Source organism: Hippoglossus stenolepis, chromosome 22, assembly GCF_022539355.2.
Source record: "Hippoglossus stenolepis isolate QCI-W04-F060 chromosome 22, HSTE1.2, whole genome shotgun sequence".
Classification (NCBI taxonomy): Eukaryota; Metazoa; Chordata; class Actinopteri; order Pleuronectiformes; family Pleuronectidae; genus Hippoglossus; species Hippoglossus stenolepis.
In genome coordinates this window covers 15,745,865-15,762,779 of record NC_061504.1, presented here as the reverse complement: position 1 = coordinate 15,762,779, position 16,915 = coordinate 15,745,865, and the positions used below count along the sequence as shown (strand labels likewise).

The window sequence follows — 16,915 nt, the reverse complement described above, 5'->3', positions numbered from 1 at the left end:
TTAAATAACACCGCGGTATTTCCATATAATGTGAGTATAAATGTATGAAGTGTAATTATATAGATGTGTTAGTATAATAACGGGAAACTATTCATAGAAAAACAAAACAAAACATTATTTTTAATCGGAACGTGCCCGTCGTTGTATGCGACAAGCTGATTGGTTAAAATGGCTCAAACGTCATCGGCGATTTAAAATTTGAAATCAGCTGCTGTTGTCTCGGACGTGTGTTCACGGAGGCTGCTGCGTCATCTGAGGTTTGCACGATGATATTAACCCTGTTTGTGATTTAAACACATTTATATGTATTTAATAAACTGTTATGAGTGTGTGTGTGTGTGGGGAGAAGCTGAGAAACACGGAAGTTACGTTCTCTTTACAGGGGAAGTGGGAAAGGAAACAACTACAACTCTGTTATCAAGTCATTCATTGTCCTCTCAAGTCCAATCAACCAGTGTTGTTTGTGTGGCTCACTCGAGGTTACAAAGTGGTTTCACACTTGTTGTTGAGTTACTTCCTCTTTGTGTCTGGTCCAGGGAGCAATGGAGGCTTTAGGAGACCGTCTGCAGCTGCTGGTGAAAACCTTCAGGAGGGAGTGTCCCCGGGTTCTGGAGTCCGAGAGGACCACCGTGCACGGGGCCGATGGCATGATGATGGTGCTGCAGCTGGCCCTGGCGGAAGTGAACAAACAGGTAATGATCAAGTCCCCTCCATGCAAACCCCCCCCTTTATTCATTTCAACCAAAAGGAACGAGACAGTGGCAAATGTGCATCAATCAACCAATCAACCAATCAATGTGTATAGCCCATATTAACAAATCCCAATTAGTCTCATAGGGCTTAACAAGGTGCGACACCTTCTGTTCTTAACCCACATCAAGAGTAAAACTACCAAAGTAAACCTATTAACGGGGAGGGGGGGGGGGACCAGAGACATGTGAGGATCCCTCTCCCAGGACGGACAGAAGTGCAATAGATGTAACAGAACACATCAACAAAATAACTATTACAACAATATTATAACAGTATTACCCCAAATATGATGTTTTTGAAGTTAAAATACCCTTAAAGTACATAATATCAATAAAGTACTAATACATTCATCGCTCTGTAGACTGACCAGTTCTTGTACTGGGGGAAGAATCCTCTGTGGCTCTTTAGGGTTAGTTAACACGTTGGAGTCGGGCTTTAATCCTTTGTACAAAATGATGTTAACCAGCAAATGACTGGGAAATCTTAAATACTTACAAACTATGTCAAGATAAGACTTTACACATCAGTCAGTAGCAATAATTAACTCATTAAATGTCACGTTATTATTCCCTATACATTCAAAGACACGTTTTGAGTTTAAGATTGAGTTTAAATTCTTCTTTATGAGCAGAGAAATCTCACTGATGTGTTTGTGTCCACCTCCTCACTACAGCTAAAAGGGTTAGGGTTAACAAGCCAATAATGTCCAACACCACAAAGGAATAGTTCAACAAAAAGTTCAATTCTCACTTTCTAGGAACGCAAACTGACCAGTTCTTGAACCGGGGCGGTTGATAACCTAATATGGCTTCATGGGCTGAGTTAATATGTTGCAGTTGGCTTTAATCTGGTGAACAAACGGCTGTAAACTGGCAAATGAAAGCAAAAGTCAAAACACTTTTGACTAATAACAGAATAACACACTGAAAACATTTGGAGGGCTCCAAGTCATCTGGTGTCCCGGAGACGAGGCAACACGAGCCCATTTCACATCATCGTCATGACATAGCTCAATTGAACCATCAGGCTGCCTGTCATCGCATCTATAACTGATGACATTACCGCTGGTTTCCGGCGGAGTCCGCTCACGGCCCAGTTTTTGGTCTCTCTGCTTTTGAAGTGATTGGTTCCAGGCCATCACTAATTAGGGCTGCTGCTCTAACTGTTTTCTCTCTCCCCGTGACAGCACCGCGGCGAGTTCAAAGTGTCTCTGAGTGATGTCCTGATGGCCTGGAAACACTTACTGTTCGGCAAACTTCACCTGCCGGCCCCCGACTCTGCACGCTTGGATAACTATGATCTCATCGTGGAGGCGTACGAGTCTTTCCTGAAACGCTCCAACACGGTGGACCTGGTTGATGTCCTCCGCATGTACAAACAGCTGAGACAAGTGAACGCTGACCCAGAGGAGCCCGTGAGCCCGGTGAGCGGGGGCGCCATGATGTTGATTGTAGGGGTGGAGGATAAGTTTGGCAACTAAATTAGAAATTAGACCAATTAATTTCCCTCTCTAATGTTTCTTTTTGTTTTATTTTGCCCAGATCCAGCTGTTTGAGTTCCTAACAGGCACGATGGAGTTCTCAGGGCTTCCAGACTCCTCGGTCCCGTCCACTCCGTCTAGTATAAGCCGGCCCTGCAGCTCACAGGTATGCCCACTATATATATATATGTATATATATATATATATATTAATACAAGGCGCAGTTTAAACTCCCAACAGAAAACCACTATTTCCACTTTACCTTTTCCCCTCGTACTAAGTGTTTTTTCGTAATATGAAATGCTGTTTCTCCCGCTGGCAACGTTCCATGCATTTACTTTTCATAAGCATACTTAATTTCTGTCTGGATTCCATCCTGCACTTATTGACAGGAACTCTATATCATATCACTCAGATTTAAGAGTGCAATGTGAATTCAATTACCAAGCAGATGTTTAAAACACGACACAATGTGGGGCTGGACAAGTGCTTCTGCAACACGGTCTCTTTCCTCCACTCCTCTGTCACTTGCAAATTTATGAGTTTTTAGTGGAGGCTCGCTGCTGCTGCACCACCGGTTTCGGGTGATGTAATTTTTTGGAGTTTAATACAGGCTGTCAGCTGCTGTTTTAGTGGTTTTACTCAGGCAATAAAGCTACTGTCCCTTTTGGTAGTTGATAAACACAACGTGGACGGGCCAGCAGTTTTATCAAAGGAATACTTTTGACACTTTGACGAATGCGTTCAGTGGCTCTCTGGTGGAGAGATACAGCAGAAAGTCGAAACCACACTCCTGTCGGTCCGGTTTTAATATATGGCTCCAGCCAGCATCTGGTTAGCTTAGCGTAGCACGAGGGGAAACATGTCTGGCTCTGTCCAAAGCGCCTCTGATTAACATGTTATATTTCGGTTTTAAATGCAGATTGTACCCTTTTGAAAATTGATAAACCAAATGAATCCTGTACAGTGTCAGGTATTTAACGGCTTTATGGCCCGTGGGAGGAAGCTGTTGCACAACCTGGTTGCATTTGCAGATGTGTGTAACTTAATAATGTGTATTTTATCCACAGATGAAAATGGCAGTGAGAAGGGTTTTCTGCTCCTATCTGAATTTGCTCGTTAATACCAAGAATGACATGGCCGTGGCGCTAACCCTCGACGTCCCCGGTCGCGCACTTGGACGTCAGGCGTTTACCGACGTCAAGCACGCTGCGCAGAGCGCCAACACTTCTCTGTTCTTGGTAAGACACGTTCCCCCTCGGCACATGCTCAGGCTTTAGCGGTGATATATTCCTACGTTGTGTAACAAGCAAACCAAAACTAAGACTTTTAGAATTCGAAGCAACCCTCTCTGGTGCAACTTGCATTTTTTTTTCCCGCAGGCTGTGACATCCTTCGTGAGGGCCATCCAGCTCGGAGGAAAGGGCTACGCTCCAGCTGAGTCTGACCCACTGAGGAAGCATGTCAAAGGCCTGTCTGACTTTGTCCAGTTTCTAGACAACCTGGAAGAAATCCTGGGGGAGGTTCCTGACCCAAGGTACACAACGCAGCTTAATCCAGACTTCCACTCGCTCCTCGTCTTTTACTGTCGGAGGAAACTCCTCCACATTTGTGACAGAATCGTCCGTAACTGCTGCGAGGGCCTGGTATGTGCTGCGTTCACGACCGAACTGTAAATTCCTGATGGATTCCAGCTCAGTTGTTGGCTTTAAATTCTATTTAAATCAAGGTGATAAAAGTGACGCAGGGTTGCACTTGGAATTTTTGACAACAGGAGTAGAAGTGAACGTTTTTTTAAATCTCAGAGGAAAACAGCTGTGTTGTGCAACATGTGGTATATTGTCGTGTTATGTAGATAGTTTGTCATATTGGGAAATGTGAGCGTTTGCTTTCTTGCCAGGATTTAAAAAAGATTGATAACTCTCTCTCACAGTATGAAGCTGCAGCCGGTTGGATTAGTTTAGCCTAAAGTCTGGAAACAGAAACAACTATCCTGCATGGCTCCGTCCAAAGACAACATAAGTGCCCATCAATACCTTTTTTAATTTTGCTCATTAATATTATATTTCATTCAGCTGATTTAATACGACACTAAAGGCTTTAAAATGCATAGAAAAAGTTACCGAAGTTACAGTGAAAGATGATGTTATGAGAGAGTCTGGTGGAATTCATTTGTTTTGTTTTTTGTTTTTGGATTTTGGACGGTCTCTGCAGTGGTTTGTTTATGGCCCTGGTCCAACAGTACTTTGGAAGATGTATATCATTATTTGTCTGAATCTGTCCAGACCAGATTAGATAGAAACTTTGGATCGCCACAGGGCGTGGAGATTTCTAGGAACTGATCAGAGACGAGTTCCTTTGGTGAACCGATTCCTCGAACTCGAGCAGGAGACCATCAAGCCACGCAGAGCTGTTGCAATCTTCCTGTCTGTCGTCCAGACGTAGCCACTCAGAATTGTTGTTTACAATGGATTTTCCTCTTTTAACCAGGTCACCTCTTCTGAATGATGAGGATTAAAACTCATTCTTTGGATTTTTCAAACTTCACTTAGTGGTCAGAGTCCCAGAAACCCAACCACTGTCCCTGTTTTTGGCTGAATTTTCATTTAACTTAATTTTTTAAGGGGAAAAGATTTGTTTGGTAATATTATATTTAATCACGTCCTTGCATGCGTGTGTGTGCTGCAGTTTTGAAGGAACATGTCACCTAGTGCAACTGTTTCTAATATTGTATTGGGCAAGAACTGAACTCTGTTGAACTGAAAAATAAGATATCGGGTTTTTGACACCCAGGCAACAATAAAGAGTTTGGAGAATAGTTTTTGTTTTGATAAAGCGAATCAATACATACACAGCACTTTTAATCACGCGCCAATTTCTATTGGGGTTCAGTGCCTTGCCCAAGGACACTTCAGATCAAACCACTGACCCCGAACATACTGGTACAAACATGACATTTTCATTCCAAGCAATGCAACTTTATACAATTTCTACATTTAATTCACTGTGGCCTCATGCTGCAAGAAAAGCCAAGTGCGCGTTGGTATCTGGCGTCACAGCACAGTGAAACCTTATGATTGAGTGTTTGAGTTTTCTTTGTATTGCTTCCTTCTCCTCTTAAGGTTATATTTTGTTTCAACCTGATTTAATCAGACTCTGTAGAGGCCCTGCTGTTCTGCTGCTATAGTCTCATAGTCGTATCCCCGCAGCCCGGCAGGAAGCTGCGCGCTGCAATAACACCTGCGATCATGAAATCCACCTGTCCCACTGCAGCTTATTATTTCCTCGGAATCCCCGTAATGACTCCCATCTAAGCTTCTCACGATAACGTTCGGATTGCTAAAGCCTGGTCATCTTTCCCACATCAAAGTCTCTGTCGAAGGGCTCGTTCCCTTTTCACTTTGATGAATTATCATCAAACCTCGAGCTCCGCAGATCACTCTCCATACTGCTGCAGATTATTTCGGATGTTCCGGGCATTTGGCACCACATCAGAAGTGGTTATCAGAAATGATTTAGATGGTCGATCATGTGAGGGTTGAGCTTTGAGGTGAAGCCGCTGAGGGAACCCGCCGTAGAGGTCCCAGGGGCCAGAACAATACATTGGGATGTTTGTGCAGTAGTGGATTGGACTCCAGCTGCTCTTCAGAGGGTTCTCGGTTCACGCAGCGCTCCACGTCTGATGAAACACCGACGAACTGGGCCAACGTGCCTCTTTCAACAGGCAGTGCCTCTACTCTCTCAGTGGAGTACTACATTTCCCCATACAAACACCTTCTATGGAGAGTTCAGGGCCGCTTGTTCAGTGAACATCTGTTTTCCCAAATGATTCTGTTACCGAGCCCGGCTCGCTCGCACCAGAGCCGGGTCAGGGTTGGACCACCGCCTCTCCACCTTGCTGCGATCCCTCCTAACACGCTTTACTGCACTTGACTGTTCGAAAAACCTACAGAAGTGATATGTTGCTGTGATTTTTGGACGTGTGGTGAACGCAGTGTGCGAGCGTGGACGAAAAAACAATCCCCAGAAAGCTTTAAGGAGGAACGTCCCTGGAGCTTCTTCGCTGACGGTGCATCTGTGAGCGCAGTGACAGTGTCCAGGGCCCCCAGTGACTCTAACGGGGATTTGGAGCATATTTTCTGCTTCGTAACTGTTAGCATTGGCACGGCCGCGTTACAGTGAAATAAAGCTCAACTGGATGTTAACACAGAAACAATTACTCTGAGCCCTTAAAGTCAGTGTCCAATTAATTGAAAGTGAAGCTGCCGTATATCTTTTGAAGACATTCAGACCACGGCCCTGGCTTTTCAGCTTTAGGGGAGAGTTATTCATGTTGGCAAATATTGGCTGAACTTTTGAACACTATTAATTCCATCCAGATGAAAACGTGTGTGTGTGTGTGCTCCTCCAGGAGAGTCTTTCCAAAACAAATGCAGTTATTATTTTTTTTCTCCTCTCAACCTATGGCACAGTGTAGCTCTCCCCAGCAGATGTCAACGTGAGTGTCACTGTGTAATTTCAGCATATGCGGAGCCAAGCTAGTGGCGGCCATCAGGGCGGCGCTGGTGAAGGGACGCAGCAGCGGAGACGCGTTGTACGCTGCAGCCGAGGAGACGACAAAGGAGCTGAAGGAGAGGATCTGCCAGATACACGAGATCCAGAAACGGGCTGCCAGTGGAAGCGGGACGGGGATAAGCCCTGCCAGGGTAATGTAAAACCTCTGCCACAGTTTTGGCTTTTGTGTCTCCTAACTGACGTCCATAGATTGGTCCAGAAGGCACTTCATCTTCCCCCACACTCGGCCATGTGAGCCCACAGTGCACTGATTGTACCTGTTTTGCTCCGCAGCCGAGAGCGTACGCAGTGAATCACGCCACTGCCTTCGGAGGTCGGGACACCGTGAAGGTGCTGATGGCGCTGCTGGACGAGGAAGCCCTGACGCCGCCGTGTGCCAACAAGGCCGACCTGTTGTCTGAGGAGCAGCCCGACCTCGGTGGAGCTGAGGGAACATGCGTCCTCACGTTGTTCAGGTTGGTCGCAGCAGCCAGTAATAGCCTTTTGTGTTTTTTAACAGCGCAGTATATTTCTTTATTGGTAACGGTTATATCAAATGCAGGTTTTCAGCCGTGCTGGCTGCGCGGCTCAGAGGATGGAAACCTCAATCTGTTGGGCTCATCACTTTGGTCCAGAATAAAACATTTCCATGTCTATTGGATGGCTTTTTTTGTTTTTTACATCCATTGTTTCCAGATGATGAATCCGACTGACTAATTATCCTCATCAAGCGCCATCATCAAATATGTGGTTCATTACCAAAAACCTCATCATCTGCTAAGGTTAGTGCTAATTGGCACTAATTAACTACAGATGATGGTGCTAATTAGTGAATTAAAAATGTGGCCTGGTGATGGCACTGATGTAGTTTTTACCTTTAGTGCCAATTAGCGTTACCATGCAAATATATGAAAATATTACCGTGTTACCAAAACTCAACACTTTCAGAGCAACTTAAGTTCCAGGAAATTGTGACATTTCTAATTGTTTTCTGATATTTTAGGACATTTGCGGTAATTTGTGGACGTTTAAACAAATGTTAACAGATAAATCGACAATGAAACAACAGGATTGTTACAAGTAGAAAAATTAACAAAGTGTTTCACTTTAAAAAATCCTTCACACATTGATTTGGACTTGACCATTTTCACTACTAGCAGGATTCAGTCCGTGTGGGAAAGCCCCTGCAACAGCATCATGAGACCTACAACTCCCCACTGAAACCATATGGAGGAAAATCCTCCCACACCACACTGGAACAATTTCTCTGGTCAAACGTCTGAAATAAAAATATTGTAAAAAAAAATATCCACTGCCTGTGGTCGGGGGGGCTACATTATGTCTGAGGTGGATGACATGGAATGGCTCAGATCCAAGTTGTTGTAAAAAACCAAGCATCAGCTCAGTTCTAGATTAGCGAGACCATAACCTTCCCTGTAAACGTGATTTGTCAACTCTTTGCTCTTCCTCCATGACTCGCTCCGCAGATCTCCTGAAGTGTCCACGGGATGTTCTCCACAGCCCCTGAAGAACCGAGTCCAGAGCCGGCTGGACCTGCTCAAACCCAAGGTAACGTGGGCCCCCCTCCGTCCCAGGGCGCCAAATCTAAACCATCACTTACCTCAAATTGAATCAGATGTGCAAACATTGAAAATAATGTCTTTATATCCTGTAATTTCTCCTCGGTATTATTATTTATTTGCTTAGCTGAAGCTCCCATCTTAACTGACTTCCACCGTTCCCGTTTGCACAGCTGTGCTTTAGCTCTCGGTGTTGGTTTGAGGGTGAAGTTTAAATCCGCGGCACAAAATTACTTATTCGAGGGGAATTCAGACCATTAACCAATCCCGATGATGCGTTCCCCCATTACCCCCAGTTCACAGGGCAGCTCACTGTTTACCTGATATCAGTTTCTCCTGTTTACGTCTTTGAGATTTGGTCTTTGGACTCTTAAATGGTTTGAAGTTGCAGTTATTATAACACACACCCACCCAGTAGGGGCCCAGTCTATAAACGGAGACAGAAGGAGAAGCTTTCCCATTAAACTATCACAGTTGCATTGTGGGTAATGTAGGTTCTGCTGCATTGATGATGATCAACTGTCCCACGATGTTACAGGAGTGTAAATCCATTTATACCGTTTTAAACAGATATATAATATGTGCTTGTTCGTTGTTATTGGGTTTTTAAAACTCAATATCAGCCTCAAAAATCCATTATCTGTTGGATATACAGCTCCAGCTTTATGCTCCTTATATTTAACCACATCCGTTATAGTAGTCCAATAACATCATTTTTATAATATTACACTGAAAGGGCCCATTATGTTATTATTTCCAGATAATAATAATAATGTGAATAAAATATGAATACACGACTTGTAGTTGTTTTTTACGGTGCGGTTTTGCAACATTTACTTAAGCATCTGCTCTTTCCTCCTCCACCGCTGCTGAGTCATCCCCACAAACACTGACAACGTTAGCTTTAGGTCTTGAGGTAGGACTGATCTTTTAACTTTAAGTAGCTCCGCTGTGTGAACTCCTTTTGAACATGTATGCGAAACACATTTTGTTAAATGGCTCCTTTATTTGATTGCGCTAGCAGATGTCATTTTAGCTCCCCACAATCTGGCTGCCTTCCTGTTTGAGTGCGCCGTAATGGTCCCTGGGCAGCTCACCGCTTCCTGAACTCGGTGAGCGGAAGCTTTCTGCATCAATTTCACTTTGAAGATGCCATATCAGTCGCGTAACTCGACTAGCAAGGGAAACTTGAAAGGTTATTGTTTCCTGTTGTCTGCTGAAAGACTTTATCCCGTACTTCTCCAGCGGTTTCATCATGCGCTGACGTCAACTGGCACACACAGATATGGACAGATCTAGTTTCTGCTTTTGGGGCATTTCCAGATATTTCCCTCCGTGCCACAGATGATCCAAACGTAGGAAAACAACCTGGAGTAAAGCTCCTAATGCCAATTCATTGCTGCTCGCCTGCTATATTGGAAATGGTATTTGTGGGAAGACTCATTTGATTGCACGATAATACTCCAGAATATACGTTTTATTTCCTGAGCGACTCTCTGGTGATAAACACAATAGCTGCACCTGTTACCCGTTCTCGCTTCTATCACCTGCGCGTGAGAACACATGTCGAAACACAGAGCTGCAGGAACCGCCTGCACCTGGTTCTGGAAGCGCTATCAGGAATGTCTCGGTCAGGTGTCTCCGGCGTCTGGTCAGGCGGTGTGCGGGGTTATTCCAGGAGAGTCGTCTGCAGAGGCATGAGGACTGTCTGACCACACGGTGCCATGTAGGGCTCCCACCTGTTGTAATTGGATTAGATGTTCTCCGTCAGTCGTGGTTTGGCCGTGTTCACTCTTCCACCCCCTCCCATTGTTTCCGGGGCATTTCAGGTATTTTTTTTTTCATTAGCATGCAACCAGGGCAGCGTACACTTCTAGCCCCGTTATTGAAGTGTGCCCCCGGCCTTAAGGTTGCCGTTGTCTTAGGTGCTCTTTTAAGAAGTAATTTAGAAAAGCACAAAGGCTTTGATCCCTTTGTGCTTCGCAGGCCCACCCAGCTTTGCCCGCTGCATTTTTCCCTCAGATTTCTCCTCCCTACTGTGGCCCACTGGCCTGAAGGGTGAAATCCTTGGATTGTGATAATCCCAAGCAGGCGTAGATCAAACAGTGGATGAAAAGCCGTGGATCTGTGTGCCCCAGGGCCGGGATTGAAGTCTTCAGTATCATTCACTTTGTTATATCTAACTAGACTGTCCGAGAAGGCTTTTTAATGAGGAGCCGCAGTCTTAGAAATATAAGTGATAACTGTGCCTACTGTTTGATGTGAAAGTCGGACTGATGCATGATTTATCAACTTTTATCAATGACTAAGGTGCTCATCAGTTGTAAAAATACAGAGAGGTATGATTTGAAAATCTAGTAAATCACAAACCTCCCCAGAGACCAACCAGTCCCCTTAAATTCAATCAAACCAAGTCGCACACACTCGTATCAGTACCTCAAATATGTCTGCCTTTTAAAAAAGAAATCTAGATTAATGAATTATTCCCCTGGGAAATCTGTGAAAATGTCAAACACCCCTCATCTCCAATGGGTTCTTCCCTGACCGATACCTCATCCTTCCACCAGTAGGTTTGGTGAAATGCTGCTAACTAGGTGTCAAACAAAAAAGATACAGATGGAAACCAGTGAATCGTGTCCAACGTCACGAAGGCCCCTGAGAAGCTCTCTCACCTCGCTGTCCGGCCCAATTAGCGCGTTCACCCAGTGTCTTTTTCCATCAGTGTCGATCGGAGCCAAAGCTGATTAAAACCCCGCGGAGTCATTTGACCCGGGAGTGAGTTGTATCCATTCCCATTGCAGACAAAAGCCAGATGTTGGTGGGATGTTTTGACCAGTAGATTACAAGATATTCATGGTCCCCTGATGAAGAATCATAATAACTTGGTGATCCCCTGACTTTTCAACCACTTTGAGTTAAATGGATCGATGGAGTGCCATGAAACTTGGCACAGAAAGGTACATTTTAAGTTGTCTAATACGTGCAGAAGTGGGAATTAATTAAAACGCCAAAAGGAAAAACCCAGAGAGTATGTTTGTTTGTTTTTTTTCAGCCAGAAACTTCCATCCTTCATCATTAACCATGACACCATATCAGCTGCATCAACGTTATCTTTTTATTCATTCCAGGCTAAAGACAAAGCCATGCGATCCCAGTTTGCGTGCACATACAAGGAAGAGGAACTGCCACTCAACCGTGTGCTGGAGTTCCCCAGCAGCAGCCAGGTTCCAACCTGCGTGCACCCTGCGCCAAAGGTCAGGACCACTCCAGCTGTGGATGAGGAGAGCTGCTCTGGTGCGGAGGGAAGAAGCACAGGTACAAACTTCACTTCTGGAAATACTATGGGTACTTTTTGTACGAGTGGAGCAGCGTTCCCTTTCTGCTGGGATATATTTCTGTTTCCTCTGACGCCACAGAGCTGGACCGAGGCCCAGGCTCACCTTCCCAGCTCCAGCCTTGAACCCTGCACAGTCCCAGCCCTGGGACCAGTACTTACCATTAGCCATTAAATGAATCCCCGTTCTATAAAACCTGCACACCCCCACATCTGTAGTAAAACACACACACACTCGCACAGACCTTTTGCCCATTTCCCCTCCTGTCTTTTGTTTCAGGGGAATTCAGGCTCTGCTCCATCAGGTTACATGACAAATGTTAAATTTCAACTTCGTAGAATAAACACAGCGCCTGCTTCAACTAGCAGCTAACGTCAGCAATTTCGTCACATCATTTTCCCCCCTTGTTTTTTTTGCTTCCAAAAGTTTTCACACTTGCTTTTGATTTCTTTTTTTTTCCCCCAGCCAAGCCTCCCTCTGAATGTCCAAATAAGGAGCAGAGTGGCATCCAGCAGGGGGCTGCGCTCAAGCCAAGAAGTGGAAATGCCCCGACCAGAGGTGCAGGCCCGGGTGACGGACAGAAGATCGGCGATAACACGCAGAGCAAGGGCAACAAGAGGAAGCAGGTGGATTCTGACCAACACGGAGGATCAGAGAACCGGCCGCCGGAGAAGAAACGAACCACGAGTGTCTCGGTCAAAGTGCCTGGCAAGAAAGTCGGCAAGGCCGCGGGTAAGAAGAAGCTGATATCGGGACAGGGGAAGTTAACCAGCTTCTTCAGAGTCTAAGCATCATGCACACACACTTCATTCTGTCAAATGGAGTTGATTCCCTATTTTATTCTGACTGATTATGATTGTTTCCTTTTTCTTATCTCTTCTAAACTCTTGATAATGACAGTGGGAAAAGTTTGGTCACCAAAATGTCAAACTGTTCTTAAACAGAACAACGTTTTCACATTTGAGAAGCAGGAAGTGGTGACTTTCTGTTTTGATAAATTACTTTATAACTTAATATATCATGAAGATTAGTTGTTTACTTTTTTTAAACGGACTTATGAAGCATTTCTGGACAAGTTTAAGTTGCACTGTTTTTACCCGTATTGAAATGTAAGTGGTTTCAACTTGAATACATTATGTTTTGGTCAGTAAACCTCGATTCAGCAGATCAGTGATTCTACAGTTATTTGATCTGTAATATCCCAATGAAATCAACACTGTAAATATGCTTGTGAATTTTAATAAAGTTTTATTTTGTTGTACATGTTTGTTTTACACTCCTTCTTTTCTACATAGAAATGCATTTCAGTGTAAGACCCGAGGAAGAGCTCTCCGCTGCACGTTCAGGTGCCGCTGGAAGATTCCCAGCAGGGTCGGTACACTCGTCCTATCATGCACCGCAGCACTGGGAGAACGAGGGAAAGATTACAGAGATTTGATCAGTGAAGGAAATAGAAATGGTAAACTGATGAGAGGGGATTTTCCAGATACTCACTGTTGAAGTCGGTGTCTCTTCGATCCATTTTGAAACTGTACCCGGCCGGAGTGTGGCTCAGCTTGTGGTCCGCGAGGAGAGGAAGGCTCCGGGTGAGGCCCGAGTTCAGCCCCCGAATCCCGTGTCCCTTCTGCCTCATGTCCTGAAACGCAGCAGTGATCGGTGGTTACGTGTGACAGCGCACGACCACACAGATGCGACAGGTTGTGAACTCTGGATCGTCCAGAGGCAGCTTTTAAAGATAATCTCTTTCACTTGCAGCACAGGTGTTGGATCTGCCTCTCAGCAGCTGATCCAAGCCACAGGAACCCCCCCGAATGGAAGAAATGTGTTTCCCTCGGTTTTTACGGCATCACAGTGGCCCGTTTTCCTCCACGGCCCCGGCTCACCCAGATGACTTTGTTCTCTCCACCATGGCTGCCTGTTAGCCATTACCACAGAGATAACCACCATGTTCATTACACACAGGGGACCCAGCCGCCAGATAAACCCTTTACACATAGCAACCGAACGTTTGTGGAAGCACAGATATATAATCATTCCTCCCACTGAGATTCCAATAAATTTATAGGCTTTATGGGCTTGTGATCGTTTGACCTTTTCAGCTTGTGGTACGTCCCATTTTCCAGTGCTGTCATAAAAGATTTTCATAGACGTGTGTGAAATATAGACTCAACGGTGGACACGAGGATGAGGTCAAATGTTCGAGCACGGGATGGAGGTACTGTGCTCTTTGTTGTTGTTTAACTTTGGTCATAGCTGAGGTTGTTTGTAGAGAGAAATCTCACACAGTGGACGGTGCTGATGCGTGATGAGGGACGGAGATGATGGAGGATCGCCAGACGACTTATTTGGTGTGAAATAACCGAGAAGCCTCTAAATAGCTGGTGGAATTGAATTGAATCTAAAAACACCAAAGGATTGGTTCACCCAAATGATGAAACTATTTTCTGGGTATGTCTTGTGGAGTCGAGCCATTTTACGACGATTTTGATATTTTTTATTCCAATACAATGGAGGATAATGGATTTTCAAAGAGGAAAAGTTCAAGTGAATTACTTAAAGTTTGTGTAACAAACTGGAGATGTGGAGATTTTCGATCTAATTAAACACTCTGTCCATTTGCATCATGACATGTATAGGAAACATTCCTGTTTATTTTAATTGGTCCAAGGGTACAATTCTTTTTCAAGCAGTGAAATTCAAGTTACTTTCATTGTATTCATCAGTTTCAAATAAATCTATTGATAAAAAACGGTGCCAGGTTTTGAAAAATCCCTTTGGCCGAACTAAAGCTGGGAACCAAGCTGGTTTATAACTGGTCTTTAAAGCATTGGTCCTTGTTTGACCCATTATAGCTAATAAACTATAGCTAAATATAATGGGTATAAAAAAATATGTGACGTTACTCACCGAGATGATGAAGATCTTAGGGTTCCCCTCTCCATCCCTGATGCTGTTGTCCAGCATGAGGCTTCCTCTGTACACAGGCGGGACCATGGCCTGCTCGATCATGGGTTCGTCACCCAGAAAGGAACTCAGGCCGTCTGGCTCTATTACACCATCTTCTACTTTAGTCGTAGGTGAAGCTACAGTCACCAAGGGGCTGTTCAGCTCAGAAAACAGCACCAGAGTAAAAACGACAGAGGAGACTGAGATCATGGTATCTACAATATTTGGTTCTGAAGGCCGTGACTGATCTCAGCTCGACTGACGACTGTACCTACTGGGCTTTCGGCTGCGTTATATACTGAGGGAGTGATTCTGCTTGATTGTTAGAGGTAAAAAGGCATCATGTCTCCTGCAGGGGTGCGTCCGTGGTAAGGGCCAAAGGTCACAAGACGTTAAAAAGAAATGTGCTATGACTCCATCGATGTTGTTCCTGTGTAAAGAAGAAGCTGAATGGGTTTATTTAATCTATTTTGGAATTCGATGAATTCAAATGGCCAAAGAGGGAAAACACGATGGGCTGTAATTCCCTCCACATCACAGAGCGAGGTCAAGAAGACTCACAAGAGGTGAAAGGGCGGAAATTAATCCTACATGTCTTCTCACAAAATCCACATGTTGAAATGAAGACAGCAGGCGACAGGACGGAGACAGAGACTGGTCATAGTGAGTCCTTTTCTCTGAATGGCTGCACAGGGCTGAACTAAATCCTATGATGGACAAAAGGTCAGGGACACGTGTGAAAACCTCCAAACTGAGACTAATAGTGAGTCATATTAAAGGAATAGTTTGATTAGCGGATTTGCTTTCATTTTGATTAAAGAAGCTACGACCAGGAGACAGTTAGATTATCTCAGCACACAGACTGGAAACAGATTGAGACAGTTTATCCCTGGTTTTGACCAAATGTGACAAATCCATCTAAATGCACATCTCACTAATTAACACGTTACATCTTGTTAATGACTTGACTGAGTCTCAGAGTCGAGACGGTAAAACTCACTGATAATGCAGATGGCAAAGGTCCGTCATTTTCTCAGAGCTCTGAAATCTGCTGTCCTCACACACACACACACACACTGACACTCACCACTCAATTGATAAAATGGTAAAATTCAAACGATGCCTTTCTCCGAAGCTGCGCCAAAATATAATGGGTTCTTTCTTAGCCTTTGTCCCATCTTTCAACTAAGTTTCATGGAATTCAGCTCAGCTGTTTTTGCATAATCCTGCTGATCAACCAACCAACCAACCAACATACCAACTAACCAACCAACAAATTAACCAACCAACTAACATACCAGCCAACCAAGCAAGCAGCCAACCAACCAGTCAACATACTAGCTAACTAACCAACCAACCAACCAACAAATCAACAGACTGACAGGGGTGAAAACATAACCTGTGTGGAGTTAATAAGAGACTTTTGTAGACACATTTTAGGTAAATGAACCAAAACCTGCACTTTTGTCCAGATGTGCTCGGGGGCATCGGTGAGTTCAAAAGTTGCAGAAGTCCCGATCGAGCCTTGGCAACATTTGATCGACAAGCTCTTGTGCAAAGTGTTGCTCGTTATCAGCTGATGATAAAAGGTGGATGCAAACAAAACCAAAGAGCTGTAACATTGACAAAGCTCCTCTCAGTGTTCTCCTCAACTCAAAGTCTTTACCTACAGGAGCCGGGTGCATGGGCTGGAGAAGTGGGACATGAATAATAGCTATTGAACTCAGCTGAAGTGATTTTACTTGGAGCAGTCAGCCTTTATTTTGTAAGTATTATTGTTGGAGGGCGAGGATTTCTACTGAAGGACTGAACTCGTCCACAGGGGCACGGCTGTTCCAGCAGAAGCACAACTGAACTTGTGAGCTTTATTCTCTGTTGTTGTAACCTTTCTCGCTCTTTCTCTCATACTGATAATGTCCCCTCCCTCCTCTCGCATATTCCTCCTGATATAGTTCCACGCTCCTGAACTGATATTGACAGTAGATGCACTGCAAATTGCTGCAAGTCCAGCTGATCCAAAGCTTCTGGGCTCTGTCGGCTTTCTTGGCAGTCGCTCTGAAGATTCAATGAACTCTGAGCAATGGTGAAGGTCTTTATCTGGTAACTGTGATTTTTCCCTGGTCTGAATTTCTAAGAAATCATTACCATAATTCTCTAACAAAGAACATTAACCAAAAAAAACAAAAAATAGAAAAGCCAAGAGTCAAATAATCTTATGAGGACCAGATGTGATCCGGTGGGTATCCATGAACATTAGTAAATCTTCG

The 16,915-nt window shown here is 44.4% G+C and overlaps 2 protein-coding genes across 2 annotated transcripts; one reads left to right on the top strand and one right to left on the bottom strand.

Annotated features, from left to right (window-relative positions):
- Positions 1-177: 177 nt before the first annotated feature.
- Positions 178-12,963, top strand: LOC118101887 (PARP1 binding protein). The gene is made up of 11 exons (XM_035147951.2): positions 178-257; positions 537-692; positions 1,940-2,176; positions 2,295-2,399; positions 3,304-3,474; positions 3,616-3,770; positions 6,756-6,939; positions 7,082-7,263; positions 8,275-8,356; positions 11,496-11,682; positions 12,168-12,963. Exons 2-11 carry the CDS (start codon positions 543-545, stop codon positions 12,488-12,490), a joined length of 1,776 nt encoding a protein of 591 aa, XP_035003842.2. The 5' UTR covers positions 178-257; positions 537-542; the 3' UTR covers positions 12,491-12,963.
- An 81-nt stretch (positions 12,964-13,044) lies between these two features.
- Positions 13,045-14,901, bottom strand: pmch (pro-melanin-concentrating hormone). The gene is made up of 3 exons (XM_035147712.1): positions 14,610-14,901; positions 13,197-13,338; positions 13,045-13,106 (listed from the first exon to the last, which is right to left on the bottom strand). Exons 1-3 carry the CDS (start codon positions 14,856-14,858, stop codon positions 13,045-13,047), a joined length of 453 nt encoding a protein of 150 aa, XP_035003603.1. The 5' UTR covers positions 14,859-14,901.
- Between the last annotated feature and the right edge of the window lie 2,014 nt (positions 14,902-16,915).